Source organism: Pyrus communis, chromosome 11 (genome assembly GCF_963583255.1).
Source record: "Pyrus communis chromosome 11, drPyrComm1.1, whole genome shotgun sequence".
Taxonomy (NCBI): domain Eukaryota; kingdom Viridiplantae; phylum Streptophyta; class Magnoliopsida; order Rosales; family Rosaceae; genus Pyrus; species Pyrus communis.
In genome coordinates, this window is record NC_084813.1 from 10118110 (window position 1) to 10139020 (window position 20911).

At 38.4% G+C, this 20911-nt stretch overlaps 3 protein-coding genes across 3 annotated transcripts; 2 read left to right on the forward strand and 1 right to left on the reverse strand.

Moving 5' to 3' along the window:
- The first annotated feature begins 507 nt into the window (after positions 1 to 507).
- Positions 508 to 1838, forward strand: LOC137708991 (protein CHUP1, chloroplastic-like). The gene is given in 3 exon segments (XM_068448141.1): positions 508 to 796; positions 799 to 1271; positions 1359 to 1838. Coding segments are annotated over 3 exon segments (1242 nt in total).
- Positions 1839 to 6097: 4259 nt separating this feature from the next.
- Positions 6098 to 9861, forward strand: LOC137708024 (polyadenylate-binding protein 6-like). Its single transcript, XM_068446986.1, has 8 exons — positions 6098 to 6368; positions 7203 to 7512; positions 7764 to 8023; positions 8125 to 8418; positions 8514 to 8755; positions 8857 to 8916; positions 9007 to 9237; positions 9536 to 9861. Exons 1-8 carry the CDS (start codon positions 6098 to 6100, stop codon positions 9692 to 9694), a joined length of 1827 nt encoding a protein of 608 aa, XP_068303087.1. The 3' UTR covers positions 9695 to 9861.
- Positions 9862 to 9931: 70 nt separating this feature from the next.
- Positions 9932 to 12255, reverse strand: LOC137708025 (GDSL esterase/lipase APG-like). The gene is made up of 5 exons (XM_068446987.1): positions 11908 to 12255; positions 11286 to 11416; positions 10914 to 11147; positions 10351 to 10606; positions 9932 to 10278 (listed from the first exon to the last, which is right to left on the reverse strand). The coding sequence occupies exons 1-5, from the start codon at positions 12161 to 12163 to the stop codon at positions 10082 to 10084; spliced, it is 1074 nt and encodes a 357-aa protein (XP_068303088.1). The 5' UTR covers positions 12164 to 12255; the 3' UTR covers positions 9932 to 10081.
- Positions 12256 to 20911: the final 8656 nt, after the last annotated feature.

Below are 20911 nucleotides of genomic sequence, written 5' to 3' on the forward strand. Positions count from 1 at the left end.
AATTATATGGGTCAATGATTTGCAATTAGGGGTTTTTAATGATGGTGGGGGGAAAGAACAAGGACATTAAGCCCCTTCTGTTGAAAGTTGGGGTGGCTTTTGCTGGATTTCTCTTTTCTCGTCTCAAAACCAGAAACGCCAAGCCCTCCCTGCCTTCCCCGCGCTCTCCGTGCTCTTTGGGTTTGTCTTGTCACCTTAGATTGATCTCCTTCATTTGTGTTTTATGTTCTTCATTTTTGGTTTTTGTACTTGATTGTCGATTAAGTCATCATTTTGATCATTCATGCATGCATATAAAGAAAGTGAAGCTGATTTGGGAGTGAGGCCTCGGCGGAAGGATGACCTTCATGCCACAAGGAAATCACACAGTTCATGCAATTCCGAAAAATATGTATGTTTAGTATGAGGTGTTCCAATAATTATAATGAATCAAACGAGTATCTTTGTTCTTGTTAAATTTTACTTCAGTCAACGAAGAATGTTTCTGTATTTTCTTAGCAGGAAGGGATGTGCACGCCGAAGGTCTGTAATGGTAATTGCGCATCCAGTGTTTCTCTGTGCAGCAAACACAGTGGAGACAAAGATGGGTTACTCTTACCATTGTTCAATGAGCTTGTGGAGGAATTTGACTTTGGTGCTGCAAATCCTGGGTTTCCTCCAAGGAAAAATGTCGAAACTCCTAGGTCAGATGTAGACACTCCCAAAGCATATAGATCAGATGTGGATGAATATGAGCAAGAAATCAGACACCTCAGAAATACAGTTAGGTCTCTTTGAAAGAGGGAGCGGAGTCTTGAGGCCAGTTGCTCGAGTACTATGGCCTTAAAGAGCAGGAAACTGCTGTTATGGAGCTCCAAAACCAGTTGAAGATCAATAGTATGGAGACTAAGCTTTTCTGTCTTAAGATTGAGTCCTTAGAGGCAGATAATCGAAGACTGGAGTCACAAGTGGCTTATCATGCAAAAGTGGTGGCTAAGCTTGAGGCTAATCGGGCAAAAATTAAGATACCGAAAAAAAAACTCAGATTCGAAGCAGAACAGAACAAAGAACAGATATTAACTCTGAAGAAAAGATTTGAGAAGTTTCACGATACCGAAACTGCTGATAGTAATTCAGATATTCAATTGAAGCTGAGAAGGATGAAAGATTTGGAAGGTGAAGCTGAAGCGTTGAGAAAGTCTAATCTGAAATTGCAACTCCATAACTCTGAATTAGCACAGAGCTTGGAGTCCACACAAATCCTTGCAAATTTTATCTTGGAAGATTCGGAGGTAACTAGCTCATCAGAGTTTTCAGTTGTTATCATGTCTTCCCTTGATCATAATTCCTTGGAATTTACGTTGTACACTTTGTTGCAGGCAAAAGCAATGAAGGAAATGAGTAAGTGTTTAAGACAAGAAAATGATGATTTGATAAAGGAAATTCAGCAACTCCAAGTTGATCGATGTTCTGATGTCGAAGAATTAGTTTACCTCTGGTGGATAAATGCTTGCTTACGCTACGAGCTGCGGAATTATCAGTCTCCAACTGGTAAAACAGTGGCAAGGGACTTGAGTAAATCATTAAGCCCGACATCAGAGGTGAAAGCCAAGCAACTAATAGTTGAATATGCAAACACAGAAGGATTCGGGGATAAGAACATTGATTTTGACTCTGATCAATGGTCATCCTCCCAAGCTTCCTTGTTCACAGATTCCCCCGAGTTTGATGACTTTTCTGTCGACAATTCATCTGCTACAAAAACAAACACGTCGAGTAAAACCAAATTCTTCAGCAAGCTTAGGAGACTCGTACGGGGAAAAAACACATTCTCACAACCAAGCTGCGTCAACAGATAAAGCTGGATATGCAGAAGATAATGAGTCTCCAACTCCGTTTTTCAGTTCTAGTAAATCACCAGCAGCTTATACTGTTCAAGAGGGTCAAAGTAACATATTTGCCACTTATTCTCATAGTTCATTGAGAGCTTCTTGAGACCTTCCCAGATGGAAGAATCCTAAAGGACAGGATACCGAGGATGTACATAGCATTCAAAGGCACAGTGACGTGGGACACCCCTCCGGGTATAAGACCTTATGCATGGAAGGTTCTGTGGAGAAAGCTGAGTTGGTGAAGTATGCAGAAGCTTTGGTAAACTCCCGTGGCGTCACGCCCAAGGTACACAGAAAATCTGCATCGGCATTTTAGTTGATTAGCCGGTTTACACACACACACACGCGCGTGAATTGTATAGTTAAGAAATTAGCAAAACAATGCCGTTTTTTACCATATTTTGACAGTTGAAGCTAGTTAGGAGCTAATTGTGCAAAAATTTGCAATACAACTGGATTAAAACGATCCATTCCCATCTCCCTCAATATAACGTGTAATCAAAGAAGAGAAAAAGTCTAATTTCAAATTTAGCTTCAATAGCATCTTTGCTTTCATGGCACTGATGCACCGCCACAATAGCGTCACGTACCATGGAAGTCTGCTCCATCATTTTTGTTAGATGTAGCAATATCATAATGGAACTACTTTACGTTTGTTCTGTGTGGCCACAGATAATGCAATTTACAATAGTTCACTTTTTTTAATCATGTATGAATTATGTATAATTAACGATGCAATTGGGTATTATGGTGTGAGTTCAAAACTACTACATTTGGAAAATAAACTGAATGTTGTGCATGAACAAATGCTCTACTCGAGTGACATTAATAAATGAGAAAAAAGATACAAAATTAAATAGAATCCCTTCACATTTCTATTTTTCGCATGAAGGTTGAATATTACAATCTACCTATCCTATTGTCTTCGGCTGCAGCTTTCTTGGAGGCTTCCCGCAAACCATTGGGGATCTCTCTTCCTGGACAGGCTTCCCATTCGTGCTTGGCCTGTTGATCTCCCCCTTGCTCCATGTTTACCAAGCTGAATGTGGACGCGAGCTGGGATGCTGCTACGGCTGAGGGCTTTGTTGGGATTGTTGCCAGAAGCGATAAGGGTAGGTTCGTGGGGGCGAGGAACCTGATGATTTCTGCTCCATGTGTTGCTGTGGCGGAGGCTCTAGCCTTATTGTATGGGTGTGAGTATGCTACTTCACTGGGTTTGCAGATGATTATTGTTGAGTCGGACTCAAAAGAACATTTCATGTTTGGTTAATGATTTATCCTCTGGTAGCTGGGAGGCTTATCCTATGTTGACTAGAATTTTAAGGCTTTGGGATACCTTTCAAACGTGCCGCAGGTCTTGGGTTTCGAGATCGGCCAACATGGCGGCAGACCGTTTGGTGTTGAGAAGTAATACGGAGATGTGCGGTTCTACTTGTGTTAACCGTCCCCCATCTTCGTTGGTGCATGTTTTTGAACAAGGATGGGCTCCTGTGTCCTCCATAATTGTGTTTTGATAGTGAAGGGGGCAATGCTTTTGCACTTGGTGCAGTGTCTTTAGCCTTTGTTCCCCTCTTCACTGCTTTATGTATGTTTTCCTTGGTTGTTGCCTCCTGGTAGGCCTCCCTGTACTTTTGGCTCCAGCCCTGGTAATGCATATTTCCAGTTCTCCAAAAAAAAAAAAATTTTTTTTTTAATTTAATTAATTAATTAATTTTTTAGTACATGGATAATTTTACACTAAAGGGAGGGAGAGTTTCTCTAAGCTACATAATGGACAGCCTAATTTAGTATCAAATTTTTCATCCACAAGATTCGAACCTAAGACATCTCACTTTCAAGTGAAGAGCAATACTACTAAACCATATTACTGAGTGACATTGTCTAATGATTGTTGGCATGCCCAAAAGAAGATAATCTCCATTTGTGGAAAAATCTTGAGTGTAATTGGCGATAAATGACCAATTATAAATATAGTAGAATTTTTTATATTTCCCATTTTGGGGAAGTTTTCATTTTTCTTTCAATAATGTAACACTCCTTATTACAAATATATCATTTAAGTGCGTTAAATAAAAAAATTTGTGTTATAAATAGTAAAAAAAAAGAGAGAAACTTAGTTAGAAATCAGGTTAATTACACAAACACTTCCTGAGATTTATCGAGTTTTCGCAAAACCACCTCACATTTGAAACATTACACAAACACCCCTTCACGTTTTAATTCCCTTTCATATAACCCCTTGAGTCAAAATTTGACTTATAAATTTACTAATTTACCCTTATTAATGACTTGAAACTAATAAGAGAACTTTATAATCATATAAAAGAATTTATAAAAACATTAAACACTTCACAAACAAGAAGAAGACCAAGTGTTATTATTTTCAAAGTAAAATAATATTTTACTTTTTTAAGTAAATTATTATTTTCAAAGTAAGATAACTTCTTTTATATTATTTTCAAAGTAAAATAATATTTTACTTAAAAAAGAAGTTGTTTATCTTCTTCTTTCCCTCCCACCCGATCAAGCAACCACCTCCATCTCCATGTCCTCATTCTTCCTCCATCACCATCACCCATTCAAACTTTCAACAAACCTAAAAAACAATTTTTGTCTAATAAAATAATAATTTGGTAATCAAGATCAAATCTCTGCTATTTGATTCCGCACTAAATTAGGAAGAAGAAATCATAGAAGCGGCAGAGAAGGATTTGTGGAAGCGGGGAAAGTCGGGGGATTGGTGACTTTGGAGGGGGATTGGAAATGGAAGGGAGGGGAGATTTGGGGGACTAATTAAGAAGGGTTGGGGGACGTGGGAGATTTGTCCACATGCTCTTCTTAATAGTATTTTATTAATTTTTTTAATAAAAAATGGGTCCTGGATCAAGCCACATCAGCATTTAACTAAGAAATAAACGGTCAAACTAACGGAAGGTATAACATTGACACAAATTCTAAAGATGAGGTATGACATTGTCAATTTTAAAAGATAACGTATGAAAATGTCGTAACACCAATAGTTGAGGTAGTTTTTTGTACTTTACCCGAACTTTTTTATATAATTATAAAACATTTCTTTATGAGCTTTAAGTAATTAATCAGGGTAAATTACTAATTTATAAACCAAATGCTAACTGAGGGGTTGCATGAAAGAGAACTAAAATCTAAGGGGTGTTAGTGTAATGTCTCAAACGTGAAGGAGTTTTGTGAAATCTCGATAAACCTCAGGGAGTGTTAGTGTAATAAACCCGTTAGAAATTGAAATGAAACAGAGCAATGTATGACACTATTTATTTTCTTAACCGTATCAAATAATGAATGTAGAAGAAGAGATGAGAGGGAGATTTGTAGCATCACTTTCCGTTTTTGATCTCGTGAGTTGTTTGTAAGAAAAAAATGAAGTTCTTTCGTTGTTGTGACTCCACTGTATTAACTCTTTTATATAGATAAAAGTCACAAATAAACCACTATAATATTACACAAACATAAAGTAAAGGATGTTGTAGCTAACGACGAGAACTATTTACTCTATACAACCCTAAAGTAAAGGTTATTGACCAAAAAAAAATGTGAAGGCTTATCCAACCCACGTTGGCCATCCATACGTACAACAATTTGCCTAACCAATTCAGTTAGGTTGATCTTTCAAACTCGGGAACCAAGCACAATCTCAGCCGTCCAAATTAGATTAAATCAAACCTTCAAGTTTCAACGGCTGTGCATTGGATGCCAACCAGAACGACAGCGTTCTGAAGTTTCCCGCCATCGCGACGCTCAGCATTCCCAAATCGCAACCCAACCATAGCGAGTAGCCTCTTAAATCCTACTCGCCAACGTGTAGCATCCGTACACTTCATTTTTCTCCCTCGCATTTTATAGCAATTGGATCCTCTCCTGGGCTAATGGAGAGAGGATACTCCTGATCCATTATCGTGGATCGTTAGATTTATATCTAACGGTTACAAATAACAGGTTATTTTAAAGTTATAATAATTATAACCGTTGGATAAAAATTTAACGATCCATGATGATAGGTTAGGAGAATCCTCTCCATTAGCTCAAGAAATGATCAAAATCCCATTTTATATACCCGTACAGTACACACACGACATTCACCGTTGTAACAAACAGACAAAAATCTCTCTCTCTCTCTCTCTCTCCCTCCCTCCCCCCCCCCCCACTTCTCTCTCTTCTCTGAGCTCTGCTATTCTTGGACTGCAAGGAAAATGGCGGCAGAGCTGTCAGACCCTAAAACCCCAATGCCGCTACCGCCACCACCATCACTACTGCCGACGCTACCAGTACGGCCGCCGGCGCGGGTCGATCCTGATATATTCTCTCTGTATGTGGGCGACCTGGACCCACAGGTCACCGAGGAAGACCTCCTCGCTACTTTTCGTTTCATGGGTCCCATCGCCTCCGTCCGTCTCTGCCGTGACTCCCACTCCGGCGAGTCCCTCCGCTACGGCTATGTCAACTTCTACTCCCACTCCCACGGTAACCAAAAACCCCACCGCCTCTCTCTCTTCTTTTCTTTCAACAATGGTAGCACTGGTTCCCTGCATATCTCTCTGTTCTCTATCTAACATTCTTTGTGAGAGTATCTAAATCTTGGTTACGTTTACGTTTCTTGTTTATGGATGAATCTGGAAATGGGTTTCTTTTATTCGGTTTGTTCTTGGAGTTTTATTCTGGTTTTGGTGCCTCGGGTTCTTTAATCTTGCTCTTTGATTAGGGTTTTAGGGAATTCTTGCTTAGTGGAGAAAAAATTTTCAATTTCGAGAAAATGGGTTTCTGGTGGTTCTGTTTCTTGGGCTTAAGAATGTGTTTCCTGAGATGGATTTCTCAATTTTTTTGTTTGTTTAGGGTTTAATTTGGGATTTTCGTACTCCATTTTTCTTAATTGGGATTTTGGTGCTCTTAATTTCTTCTCCTCTGTTATCATGTTTGATTTTTCGGTTAGATTTCTTGATTTTTTTGTTACTTTATGTAAACTTTTGGATTCTCATTATCTTTCTCTACAAGGATACAAGGATTTATATACATGACTTCAAGTATCAAGATCAAATCACCCTAAATTAAGGGATACAAGTGTGTAGGTAGGACGGCTTGTACTTTGTAGGTAGGACGGCTTATGTAGGTAGGACGGCTTATAGGACGGCTTATACTTTGTGGGTAGGACGGCTTATACTTTGTAGGTAGGACGGCTTATAGGACGGCTTGTACTTTGTAGGTAGGACGGCTTATGACTACTAACAACCTTATCAACACTTTATCTGTGTGATATTCATATGTTTTCGATCCTTGATGTTTTCGGTCTGTTTTGGTCAGCATCCAAGGCTATGGCTTGTCTGAATCACACTGAGCTGAAAGGGAAAACCATGAGAATAATGTGGTCTCAGAGGGATTCTGTTCCAAGGAAAACTGGTCTTGGCAATGTCTTTGTGAAGAACCTTGACCCTGAAATCACCAGCACTCACTTGCAGGACATGTTCAGGGAGTTCGGGACTATACTCTCTTGCAAGGTAGCAGAACAAAATGGGAAGAGCAAGGGTTTCGGGTTTGTCCAGTTTAACAAAGAGGAATCGGCTGTGGCTGCTGTCAATGCTCTCAATGATACAATCATTAAGGGGAAGAAGCTGTAAGCCCTCTGTTTCCTTTGTTCTGGTTTATTCATTTAGTTTTCTTGTTTTTGTGATGTTTGATTGTTTATAGATGGTCTTGTGCAATGTGTTACAATGTCTTTTCATACGTGTTGTTGATATGTTGTTCTATTAACCTGGATGGTTACATGATTTTCTTATTGGTTTTGCATTTAATGTTATTGATATAACAAAATGCTCTTGTGTTATTATATGTTCATTAATAAACTTATCCTGCATTTTTCATTAGATATGTGTCGAAATTCGTTAAGAAAAGTGACAGAATACCAGCCCAGGATGAATCCAAATTTACAAATCTGTTTGTGAAGAATCTTGCTGAACATGTAACTGAGGATCTGCTTCGAGAGTTGTTCTCTCAGTACGGAAGTGTTTATAGTCTTGCCATCATGAAGGATGAGAAAGGGAAGTCAAAAGGTTTTGGGTTTGCTAACTTTGAGTCGCCAGAAGAGGCTAAGAAGGCTGTTGAGGGCATGAATGGTGCACTGCTGGGTAAACCTCCAACTTCCTTCATCTCGTTGTAGCTTGTTTTGTTGTTAGTATAATTATGTCTGCAACTTTCACTAATAAAAAATAATTAAAATGTGGATCAGGATCGAAACATTTGTTTGTAGGAAGGGCTCAAAAGAAAGCTGAGAGGGAAAAGTTTCTAAAATGTAAAGAGGAAATGCTGAACAGTGAGATCAAGAAACTTAAGTCTATGAATCTCTATGTTAAGAATCTAGCTGAATCTGTTGATGATATCAAATTAGGAGAACATTGCAGTGCCTTTGGGAAGATTCTGTCGGCCAAAGTGATGCGTGATGGTAATGGGATGAGCAGAGGTTTTGGGTTTGTTTGCTTCTCAACTCTTCAAGAAGCTGCAAAAGCTCTCAGCAATCTTAATGGTAAACAAGATCTCATTGTGTCCTTTCCTGCTTTTGCTTCTATTAAGCCTATATTTGGTTTAATGCCTGTCTGATTGAGTTTTTTTTTTTCTCAGGAGCTATGTTGGAAGGAAGAAAACTTTATGTGGCTGTAGCTCAAAGCAAAGATCATCGCTGCAAGGCTATGCAAGATTACTATACTCTTCAGCTGCCACAAAGATCTTTGCAATCTCCAAACTGGCCTGCCCTGCACCTGGTCCAGTATAGCGTTTCCCCAAGGCCTCCTACGGCTCCTCTGCTATGCCCGCCAGTCATGTATCAAAGTTTTGGTACTAATGTCGATGCGGATTATCCTTCTGTAAGTAATCCACCTTATTTTCTAATCAGCCTCGTCGTATGTGTGTTTCTGCATGTGTGTATTTAGTGGAAGTTATTCTTATTTGATTCATGATGTCACAGGTTCTAAGCAGACAAGCACAGTGGGGTAGCAGCAATGGAAATGATAATTTCCAGAATAAGGTAGGTTCAGTTTTCATGTGTTATAATGCTGGTTTTTGTTGTGGACTGAACTGATTGTTTCGTTACTTTTTTGTCGCCTGTTTTTAACAGTCCAGGACATATGCTAACTCAAGTGTTCATACCAACTCTGGGAACCATGGAGGTTATGAAGCTACAGGATACCGGAAGAAGGTTTACAGACAGAGTGGAGCCACTGCAGGAAGTTCAAGATCAGCAACTACAGATGGCAGAGCTCTTCTTACAGAAGGATCATCCACTGGAAACTCCAACTTGAAGACAACTCCAAGGGATCGGCACCACTCTTTTGTGGAGAATCTTGAGGTCTGTGAGTAATCATGTAGAATTTTTCAGGTCGACGGGCCGAGGGCCCACTCCAACCAACACCGATACTGTCCTCACTTTACCACCTGTCCAATCCTCAGGTGTGGGATTTTATCACAAAAGGACTCGGTGTTAGTTAGAGTGAGGTAATTCTATTTAAATAGCTCTTTCTCCTTCCCTCTGTCCGATGTGGGACAAATGGGTTCCAACAAATCATGATTTTCGGTTCAGAGGGTTTTTATTCTTCATTTTAATGTTACTGAAGAACACTAAAGTTATCTGTTTGGTCTCTCTCCAGCCTGGGCGTGCAGTACAGATAACAGGAACGTCGGGAATGCTGTGGGAGTTGAACAGTTCTGAGAAAGCAGCAGCTCAAGTTTTGAAGGTGGCAAATGGTACCAGGACCAGCGCAGATCATCACCCTGTGTTTGCTAAGTCTGGCCGCTACTTGAGCTAAAATTTGGTGGCGTTTTGCCTTGCTATATAGCTTTTTACTACACTTCCTACCAAAGCATTTTGGTGCTGTCATTTGGTAAATTTGCAAAACACTGCAAAAGATTTGCTAAATGTTTAGCTAAATCTAATTGGTTCTGTATAAAATCTCTTCCGTTAAAACTGTTTAGCTAAATCAATCAGAACATAATGTTTAGTTGAAAATGGTGATCTCTCTCTCTCTCTCTCACACACACGCACGTTTGATTTATAAACCATTTGATAAATTAACAAATTGCATACAACTTATTAAGCTTTTGAGTCACTATCTTTAAACATAGCAGTATTTAAAAGCAAGTAGTAGCAATTTTTAAACATTTTTATGAGTTACAGAAAGATCCATATAATCCTCTTATCCAATGAGGGAGATGCCTTGGATGATCAATGCATCGGCAAGAACTTGGTTAGCGGCTTGAGATGGATGGACGCTATCCCAAAACACGTATTGAGTCGCGTTAGAACAAGTTCCAACTGAGTGTGGATTGCACAGCAATGACGTTGTCTCTACGATTCCTGTTCCACAGCAACCTCTTCTTGCTTCGGCGAATCCTGCAAGTTAACCAAAGAAGATTATAGTATCTGTCCGTATGAATATATACTGGTTGAGGCATAGTTCAGTACCGTAATTTGCTGGGGCTTTAATGACATCGTAGAGAGGCTTGTAAATGTCGAAGATGACGATTTTAAGGCCTGAAAGTTGCTTTTGGAGATTGCCTGCGGCAGAGGTTATCTTCTTGTTAAACCCTTGGGCGTCGGAGTTGATTCTAGCAACGCATCCTTGCTCATGGTTTCCAAATAAGGTGATTGCAGCCGGGAGGCAACCCAATGGAGGGAGTGAGGTCACACCGATCTTCCTGGCTCCCAAGTGATACAAATCCTAATTTTCATGGAAGCAGAGCAAAACCTTAGGATCCATTCGAATGAAATGTTTAAAAGAAAGGATTCGGATTTAACAACAACGAAAACTGTCTAACCATTCCTCTCAAATGATCCCTTAATTAGTGTAATCCTCATCAACTAATACAGAGTTAGTGAGATTCACTTGCAAATCAGATCATGGAAAAGAATCGCACCAGTAGCGAGATAACAGTCGGGTGCAATAACAATTGGGTTCAAGGTATTCCAGATTTTTGGGTTTATTACGGTTAGAATTAAGAGGAGGAGCAATGAGACGATATATATACCGTAATGAAGCCTTGGAAGACGCCAACAAGGATGGAACCATACTGATCGGGAGTGTAGACTTTGTTAACAAAAGGGTTGACGTAGTAATTCTGAAGAAAGTCACTGCTTCCGGCACTCAGTAAATAGAGAGCATCCTTGATGATCGATGCAGCTTTCATGCTGCCTGCTACCGTGGCAAGCTTCGTCTGGTACTGCTTGTAATATTGCAGCTGCTGGGACAATGGGATTGCATGCTGCATGCCACACAAGCTCAAATGTATCAGAATTGCGACATTAAAGTATATAAGAGCGTTTACCCCTACACCCGATATTGTGTCAAAACCCCGTACCCAGTATCTATAGTGCTGTTATAAATAAGATAAGAGTTTTACACTTAAGGTTGCTGCTTTATCATCGTAACCGGATGCAGCTGAAGCGAAGTTGGCTCCGATCAGAAGGTTCTTCCCTGATGCTTGTGGGCTATGGTACGCCGGCGGATAAGTAGTGAACCCTAGAGTGTCAGCTGCATATATAAATACCTCACATTAGGTTTTTTGGCAGTAATTAGATTTCCTTGGATATTCTAATTAACTTCTGATCGTGAAGAATAAGAAAAGTCATTTCTCTATCCACATTAGCAAACTACGTGGCGGTTAATTAACAAATCAACTACCATATCATATCATCAATTAACATGGTCGCTGTAATAGAAATTAATCCCAAAGAAACCACTTAAACACTGTACTGCATAAATAAATTAAAGTAATTAACAGTAATGTATCTTAATAAAATGCAGCAAAACAAATTAAGCCACACAATCAAACAACATTAGTTTAACTAACCAATTCAAACTGAACTTTCAGTTCTATTAACTAAAAACCGTATGCAGGTCAACATTAAGTTTCCCACTACGCTAAAAAAGCTTAAGCACTTCTCCTGCATTAAGAAGCTACTAATTACAGTTTAAGAATGTTAACAAAAGCACTCTTTTTGGAAGCTGAATTTTATACTTACCAGTGATGTCAGTGGCCAGTTTGCCATTGCAAAACCTCCCAGTAGGCTGATGGTTCACATAGTCCCTTCCATAAGGAGGGTAATCGGCCTTGAAAATGGTAGGGAGGTAGTTATTGTTGCCCACATCAACTGCTGAGTCTCCAAAAGTCATGATTGCCGGAACAAGTGTAGTTGACTCTTGTGCATAATTTCCTCCAATCACAAACGCAAAAGCCAAAACCAAACCAAAAGCTGCGCTCAAGAAACGGCTTTCCATATTGTGAAAAAAGCAGCTTTTTCTCCTGAAGTGATTTGTGTTGTGAATTTGGACCTTTATAAAAAAATGACCCTTTTGAAGTTTCCTCTAGGAAGAGGGAAGATGGAGTTTTTATTTAGGCATTGAATGAGAGGTCAACTGGTTTTATGGATTTAATTACCCATGCACTAAAAATTGGAAATGATAAACACACATTTTTTTAGGCTTCTTGTACACCCATGTTTGATTTTGGCCATTATTTGATTTGATTTATTCAATTTGAACGCCAAAAATAGAAAGAGAGATATTTTTCTAAAAATTATACGGGAAAATTGTAGCAATGATCCCTTAACTTTAACTTAATTAGAGTGTTGGTCTCTCAACTAAAAATTTATGACCATTGGTCCCTTAACTCGTCAAAATGTTCAGCTTTGGTTCTTTTCGTCAACTCCGTCCAAATTTTCTTCAACACGAGTCATGGTGGAAGGACTATTGCTACAATTAGGTTAAAGTTGGGAGACCATTTCTCCAATTAGGTTAAAGTTAAGGGACCATTGCTCCAATTTGGTTAAAGTTGAGCGACCATTGCTATAATTTTTTTCATTTTGGTTTCCCATACTTGCTCCTTGATTAAGTCTCACATGTGTGGCACATGACTCATTTTGATAAAAGTTCTTACGGAGTTGACGAAAAGAATCATAGTTATACGTTCTAATGAATTAAGAGATTAATGATCACGAATTTTTAGTTAACCATTGCTCCAATGTCCTCAAAAATATACAAACAAACATAATAAATTACTGACCATGTGGGTCTTGCTTTTCACTTTAATTTCTTGTCAATGTTAATTGTTAGAAGTGGGCCTCACCATTGGTGGAAATAAGTATTATCCTTACATCATAGCGTGAGTTTGAACCTTGTTAACTTTTTAATTTAATATCTAATCTAACAAATTTATCGTTTGACAAAAAAAAAAAGAAAATCATTATTTTTTGGGTATTAAATATGGAGGGTACACAGGTGGTTGAGAAAATAGCAGGTGCAGATATTATGAGTAAAAGGCATGTCAAAGCTACATGTGATGGAGTTATTTTGGTGGTTCTGAAAAATTTTCTGACCCAGCACAGCTGGTTGGACCAATAATTGATGGAAATCGGTGGATTAATTAGCCATCTAAAACTAAGACAATTAACATTGACAATGCTTGTTACAATTGCAAATGAGTTAGCAGTTGGTAGGTAGGGTGGCACTTTCTTGAGTTCAAGTTCGGATTACATTTTCATATATTATGAGTAGACTGAGTAGTTTAGAATATCGTAAAATAATGACTGTTAGTGATTATGAACCAAGTTCAATTGTCATACATTGTAAACGTGGGTGATTATATGGAACTTATTAAGTGGTATCTAACTTAAATTACATCTCTAATACACCAGTTGGATAGCAAAGTTGGGATCAAATCTTCTGTACCCAAACAATGATGGGGTACAAAGAGGCCAGAGATGCCACACTTATTTTGGAAGTAGAAAATTTGATCTAAGTATAGTTGGGAACAATATGAGCTCAATTAGTTCATTTGATACTTTTCTTTTTCCGTTTTGATATAAGCACGATATAATAAATTCATCTAAATTATAAAAATAAAATTTTGAATTTGATTAGAGCAGAGAAAGCACACTAATGTAGTCAACAAAATAAATACGAATAAGTTTGATTAACTAAGTTTAAATATCTTATACCAATCCCATTGACGATCAAAGTACACCAAAATATGCATCAAGTCCCACACACATTACTGTGAGTCACAATTGGATGAGGTCTCTTTATGTTTTCGAAATAATTAGTTGGAAACCTGTCTGTTTAGTTATTGATGATTTGGGACCTGGCATTGGAAGTGAGGTCCCACATGTGCCACAATCGACGGTCAGGATCTGCAATTAATCAGAGTGTTGCCATCAAGCTTTGCTAACTTCAACGTTGCAGCACGCGTTCTGTACATGTTCGATGTTCTGGAAATTAAATGACAGTCGTACTATATCTTTTTGGCAGAAGAAATGGACTAGTGATCCTTCTAGACCCGGAGAAATTTTTCCAAGTGACGGGAACACCATGACACGTGGTGTTCCCTCACACATTAGGATTTAGTTTTATTTATTTATTGAAATATAAAATTGAAAGATATTTAAGATGTCAAATCCTAATGTGTGAGGGAACACCACGTGTCATGGTGTTCCCGTCACTTGGAAAAATTTCTCCTAGACCCGAAACTCTAAAAGAAACAAACAGATATTTTAAAGAGAGACCTTACTTGGAAAAATTTCTCCTAGACCCGAAACTCTAAAAGAAACAAACAGATATTTTAAAGAGAGACCTTACACGCGGTTTCTAACTATTATGTTTTTTTAACTGAAATTTATTAGTTTCAGTTTTTATTGAAGTCTTAATATTAATGTATTTTCATATCGATTATTATCTTATTAATAGAATTTTTTTATTAATCAAAAGATAATAAAAATACTATTTAGTCTTCTATCACAAAAAAATAATGGCAATAATGTAATTTCATAAAACTAAAGTTTGCTTTTTTATTCAGAGTAAATTGGAGCAATAGTTCCACAACTAAAAATCCATTATCATTGGTCCATCAACTCATCAAAATATGTAGCTATGATCATTTTCGTCAACTTCGTCAACATTTTGTTAAAATAAGTTATGTTAAAAGGACTATTACTACAATTGGGGTCCCTCAACTCATCAAAATGTGTAGCTATGGTCATTTTCGTCAACTTCGTCAAAATTTTATCAAAATGAGTTATGTTGGAAGGATCATTGCTACAATTGAGTTAAAGTTGAGGGATTATTGCTTTAATTGGGTTAAAATTGAGAGACAATTTCTTCAGTTGGATTAAAGTTGAGGGACTAATGGTAATTGATTTTTAGTTGAGAGACCATAGCTGCACGTTTTGATGAGTTGAGGGACCACTGGTAATGGATTCTTACTTGATGGACTATTGCTCCAATTGAGTTAAAATTAAGGAACTATTGCTACAATTTACTCTTTTATTTAAGTATCACCTACATGTAATTTTAGCATATATCCAATACTAAAAATAAAAAAAAATAAAAAAACAACAACCTCTATTCTCTCTCTCTCTCTCTCTCTCTCTCTCTCTCTCTCTCTCTCTTCCATTTTAAAACAAAAATAAAAAATATTCACACACATAAAGTATGTAGGCGTATACTACTATTTTTTTTTTGAACAAATCATATTATCTACATTAGGGGGAAGGGGTGAGCTTAGTTTCACAATGGGCTAGCAATAATATGGTTCAAATTTGCCTTTGACGAGAATCGAATCTCAGATCTCTCACTTATAAGTGAAGAGGAAAACCACTAGACTGTAGTACTAACATTTTTTAACTTAAAAATTGATATTTGTAAGGTGCTGAATTTTTTTGTTAAAAAAATTGATATTTGTAATTGCTTATATTAATGAGATTATAACTAAAATCTATTAATATGTGGAATTGAAAATACTAAAAGACAAATTAGAGAAATTTTATTTGAACCCATCTAACCTCTTTCTACACCCAATTTACTCTTTGCACCCATTTGATTTTTAACTAAACTATCATTATCTCTTTAAACCTAAATTTACTCCCTAAAATGCCCTCACAAACTCAATTTAATATGTAAGTTTATCTTTGCACTCATTTGATTTTTAACTCTATTAATGACAGTAAATTGTATTGGAGTGGTTTATCCTCAAGTTTCCTCAAGTCTCAAAGCTTTATTTTCTTCTCTTTCTCGGATTTTGCCATGAGATGGCCATTATGGTGGAATGAGATTGCAGAGATGGGTCCCTTGTAACAGCCCCATTATAGGGGTTTACCTGCACTGCACATCAGTACTGCCTATGGCTGTCTTTTAACTACCTACCATCTCACCCATTATCACAGCTTGATAATGAAACTGCCTAGAAATTTGGGAGGAGGGAGGAGGGGAGAGATGGCAGCAGTACAGAAAAACAATAAAATATAATATAAAATGCATGAAATTTGACCCAAAGAAGAAGCAAATGAAATCGAAAGTCCTTGCATTGTCTGCAAGTCCTTTTAGTGTTTTGGGGTGTAGAGAGAGACCGGGAGAGTATTTCCAACAATTTGATGTTGCGGAAAGTTTAAAAAACTATGCGGGATTGATGAAAAAAAATTGAAACCCAAATACTCATATTCTAAATTCTAAAAAAATTGAAATCAAACGAACAAAAAATCCATAAATCAAGTCATACTTTAGTTGGAGGATTTAAAACTTCAAAATTACCATCCATCAATAAAAAAAATTTGTTTTTCTCTATAATAGCTATTAGGGTTTTAGCCGGAATGAAATTAGGATAAACAAGGAATGATGATAGGGTCTAATTATAGTTTGGGTTTATTCATAAATTTGAGTTTTATTATTAATTTCATTTATACTTAATAGTAATTATGCAATAGGGTAAAAAAGACAATTTGACACACCCCGATCGAAATCAGGGCATGCTGGCCGTCACGTGGAAGTGACGTAACCATGTGCACAGTGCGGAAGCTAATAAAATAATAATATAAATAGTACGAATAAATAAAAACTAGCTTTACACAAGGTAACAACGAACAAGTGCAAGCGTAAGTGCGACACTAAGTTCAGAGCATGAAAGCCTAATGCAGTCCAGGAGAAAACGACGCAACAAAAGCACACCCGAAGGTGGTCTTACACTGGTGGTGGTCTGTCAGATATGCCGGGGAAATCCTGAAGGAAGCCACCAAACGTGCTAGCCAACTAGAACCTGGAGGGGCGCAAAACAAAAGCGTGAGTGGGCAAAAACAAAGCTTTTCGAAAACCATTTAATAAATAAGTTCTAACCCCTCACCGTAAAACCTGTATACTTCCCAGAAAATAGTATATATATATAATTCATGCTCAGGAATATGCTATGCCAAAACCTCAAAGTAAAATGCAAGTGCTCAGGTACTATCACATCAATGTCATATAATCTGTCAGCCGGAGTCACCTAACGTGACCTGTACGGCTGAATCTAGAGCTCAAATCTCACTCTCACTAAATAGACCTGCACACGAGTCGGAACCACCTAAAGTGGTCTGTACGACAAGCCTGGGTGTAATATATATATATATATGCTCAAGTGCTACGATCACGTGAAGGTTGGGCGAATAATCGCGGGTCACCTACGAGTCGGAACCACCTAAAGTGGTCTGTACGACAAGACTGTGCACCTAACTTGGATCCAAGCTGAGTGTGTGGTGCGGGAGGTGAACATCACGTGAAGGACTGTGCCCAACTCTCGGCGGGAGCATTGACACCGGGGGTGCAGGTTATGAGCTCTCTATCCATCTCAAATCACTACTGCATGTAAACATAAATCACAACTCACCTGGCACTTACCTGTGCGTCCACAACACCAAACATACATATATATATATATATACACAATTAACGATGCATAAACAACGACAACTATAGGCATGGCATATAAACGAATAAACGTTCTAAATCAATTTCTGGGAAAAGTATAAGTATATAGGTATATACGGAAAACCAAAAGCCCACTCACTGGTAGGTGGAAGGGTCGTAACCCCCCTGCCTCGAGTGACCACGCTCATCCTCGGGATAGGTATCACCTATATGCGAAACAACTATAAAAACGTTAATTTTAAAGCACATAACCAATCTTAAGAAATAACTTCTCATACAATGCTCAAATGGGGTGTATGAATACACCAACGTGATCTACTCAACCTCAGGAACATCCCCATATTTTTAGAAAAATTTTTCATCGCCGCACGCGCCCCCACGCGCCGGCCAAGCGCAGGCACATGCCTGGCACGCTGACGGCGTCAGTTAACGCCGTCAGGAATATTTCGTTAACTTTAACGGATTCCGTCAACAGTGTTAGGAATATTCCGTCCAAACTGACGGAATATTCCGTCGTCTTCTCTAGCGAGGCTCCGGCGCCGTCGCTGGCACCGGAAAATCGGGAAAAACTTCAAATCGTCATATCTTCTTCGTTTTTCAACCAAATTTCACAAAATTGGTACCAAATTGAAGCTTACAACGAGAGGAACAAAATCATACCACTTTCAAGGGCTAAAATCCACGAAATCTCGCCGGGAAAATACCCCTAACTCCGGCCAACCTCGAAACTCGCGATCCTGACGTCCAAAACCTTCAAACGAACCACCCCGAGCCTCCTAAGGACCTCACCAAGCTTCCTACAAGCTTGAAATTCCCAAAAACATAAGAATGTACGTGTGCATGAATAGTACCAAAAATCGGGTATCTTGAGTTCGACGTGAAAACAAAGGTATCCTTACCTGAAATGGGTATGGTTGAACTCCAATGGACCTCACGAGCATGGATATGTACTTTGTTTCTTCGATATGTGAAGATTACATGGGTTTTGGGGGTGTGTCCGTACAAGGGATATGAAAATGGGAAGGGAAATGGGCACGGGATAGGTGCAGGGATAGGGGGAAAGGGTGAGGGAAATTATGGGAGTGTGTGTGTGGTCCACAACCAGCCACACCAACTCAAAACAACCACACAACGTAAAAATCACACTAGGGGTAAAATCGTCTTTTCACGCGTACGTTTTAAAATTTTCGGAATGGGCTGTCACACAATTAATATTTAAAATTTAAGTTAGATGTACAAAGAGATTACATGAGTTTAAATAAAATTTCCGAACAAATTATACTCCCCACCCCACTCCGTGAAAGAAAATTTAAAAGCAATAGAATTCATGGTTTTTCATAAAAAGTAGGTATATATATGGGTACATTCTCCAAAAAAGAAAAAACGAATAGTAATAGAAACAGTAGACATTAGGCTTAATAATATTAGCGGATTCCAAGTTAAAAAAATGGATTAAAAAAATGAATAGATTTTACATAAAAAAAAAAAATTGGTTACATTTATATGAAAAAAATTGATAAATTTTACATATAACATATTGGTAGTTACATTTAATATGAAATAAATTGAAAAATTATATGAATGGGTAAATGTAAGATTAAAAAATTGAAAATTTTTTTGAACAAATTATCTACACTGAGAGGGTGGGAGAGTGGGTTAAGCCTCACAATGGGCTTATAATAATGTGGTTCAAACTCACTTTTAGCAAGAATCGAACTTAAGACTTATAATTACAATTGAAAATCTTTTTGTATAAAACTAATGAGTACATATTTATTTTATTTATTTATTTTTGTATTTTATGTGACAACCCGTTCCAAATTTTACGTTTTTATTTTATTTAAAAAGCGTGAAGTTACGAAATTGCCCTAGAGGCAAGGACTTTGATTTCTGTTGACCATCGTCTAGAGAGACGTATGACTTATTCTTTTAACATATTCTCGTAATACTCGTGGATGTGAACGCATAGACGAAAGCCGTTTGCGAGTCCGGATTATAACGGTATAGTTACGGACGTTCGAAATTGGTTATTCAAGGTTTAGCGTTTATTTAAATTAAATTCCCCCCTTGTCCCAATCAGAATTGGAAGAAAGAAAAGAAAAAAAAAAAAAAAAAGGGAAGTGGGTTTTCGTCCACCCGCACCCACCGCGGGTGCCCATTTTCCAAGGCCGATTCCGGCCAACTCCGGTGGAGTTTTTCGATGCCACCACCACCATCTTGAAGCTCTCATTCCCCTCTACAAAACCCACCCAAGAACCACCTTGATTAACCATGGGATGTGGAGGTTTGAGGCCACGAAAGTTGACGAAAATCAATGGTGCTCCGGCCACCCTTCTCGATTTTCCGGCAAATCGGCAAAGCAATGGCCGATGCCACCACTTGGGCTTTGTAGCCCATCATCCCAGGAGCAAAACCCAACCAACCTTGACCCCGTTGGACCACCGTGGACGACGAATCGACGTCGGGAAGGTTTAGGCACCCGCCGGCTTCGTGGGCAAAATTGACCATCTTCCGTCCACTTTTGGACTTCGTGGCAGGTATGAAAGTTGCTCCACTCACTGAGATCTTCATTTCTGTGAAGTTTGAGAATTTTTGGAAATAGTTGAATTTTCCGGCGAGGCGGGGCGGCGGAGCGTGGCCAGTGGGCCGCCAATGCTATTTTTAGGCTATGTCAAATGTCTTGAATTCAGTTTTGTCATTTGAATGACGTAGGTTGATAGTTGGAACCTAAATTCGTTACGATACGTTACTTGATAAAACGTGAATCGATGATCCGACCGTTGGATCGTCACCAAAATTGGATACATTATATTACGTAATATTTAAAGATTATAGGAATTTACGGATCAGGAATCCGACTTACGGATCTTCCTGAATTGGATTTGTAAGTCAGTAAAATAAATGTTCACGGCCACTTGTTTTAGGCAATTGGCGGAGATTTGACCGTTGGATCGTAATGAAATTTTAATATGTTATTCTAGAAACATATTGTGGATCGTTGGGGGTTGCGGATTGGAAATCTGATATGCGGATCTTCCGGGTCAAGTTATACAGGGTTGTAAACCCTACCGTCGATCTTTGATCGACGGTTGACTTGTGGTCAATGGGTATCAAACTATTTTAGAATGTCGTTGAGGTTGTGTTTTATGTGAATTACATATTCTACGGATAAGAGTTCTGAGATGTGATTTGATAATTGGTCACAGGGACCAATCATTCAGGACGCCTCGATGCGTGCGCTAGAGAATCATAGCGTGGACTCCAGGTGAGTGCATCTTTTCCTTTTTATCGTACATA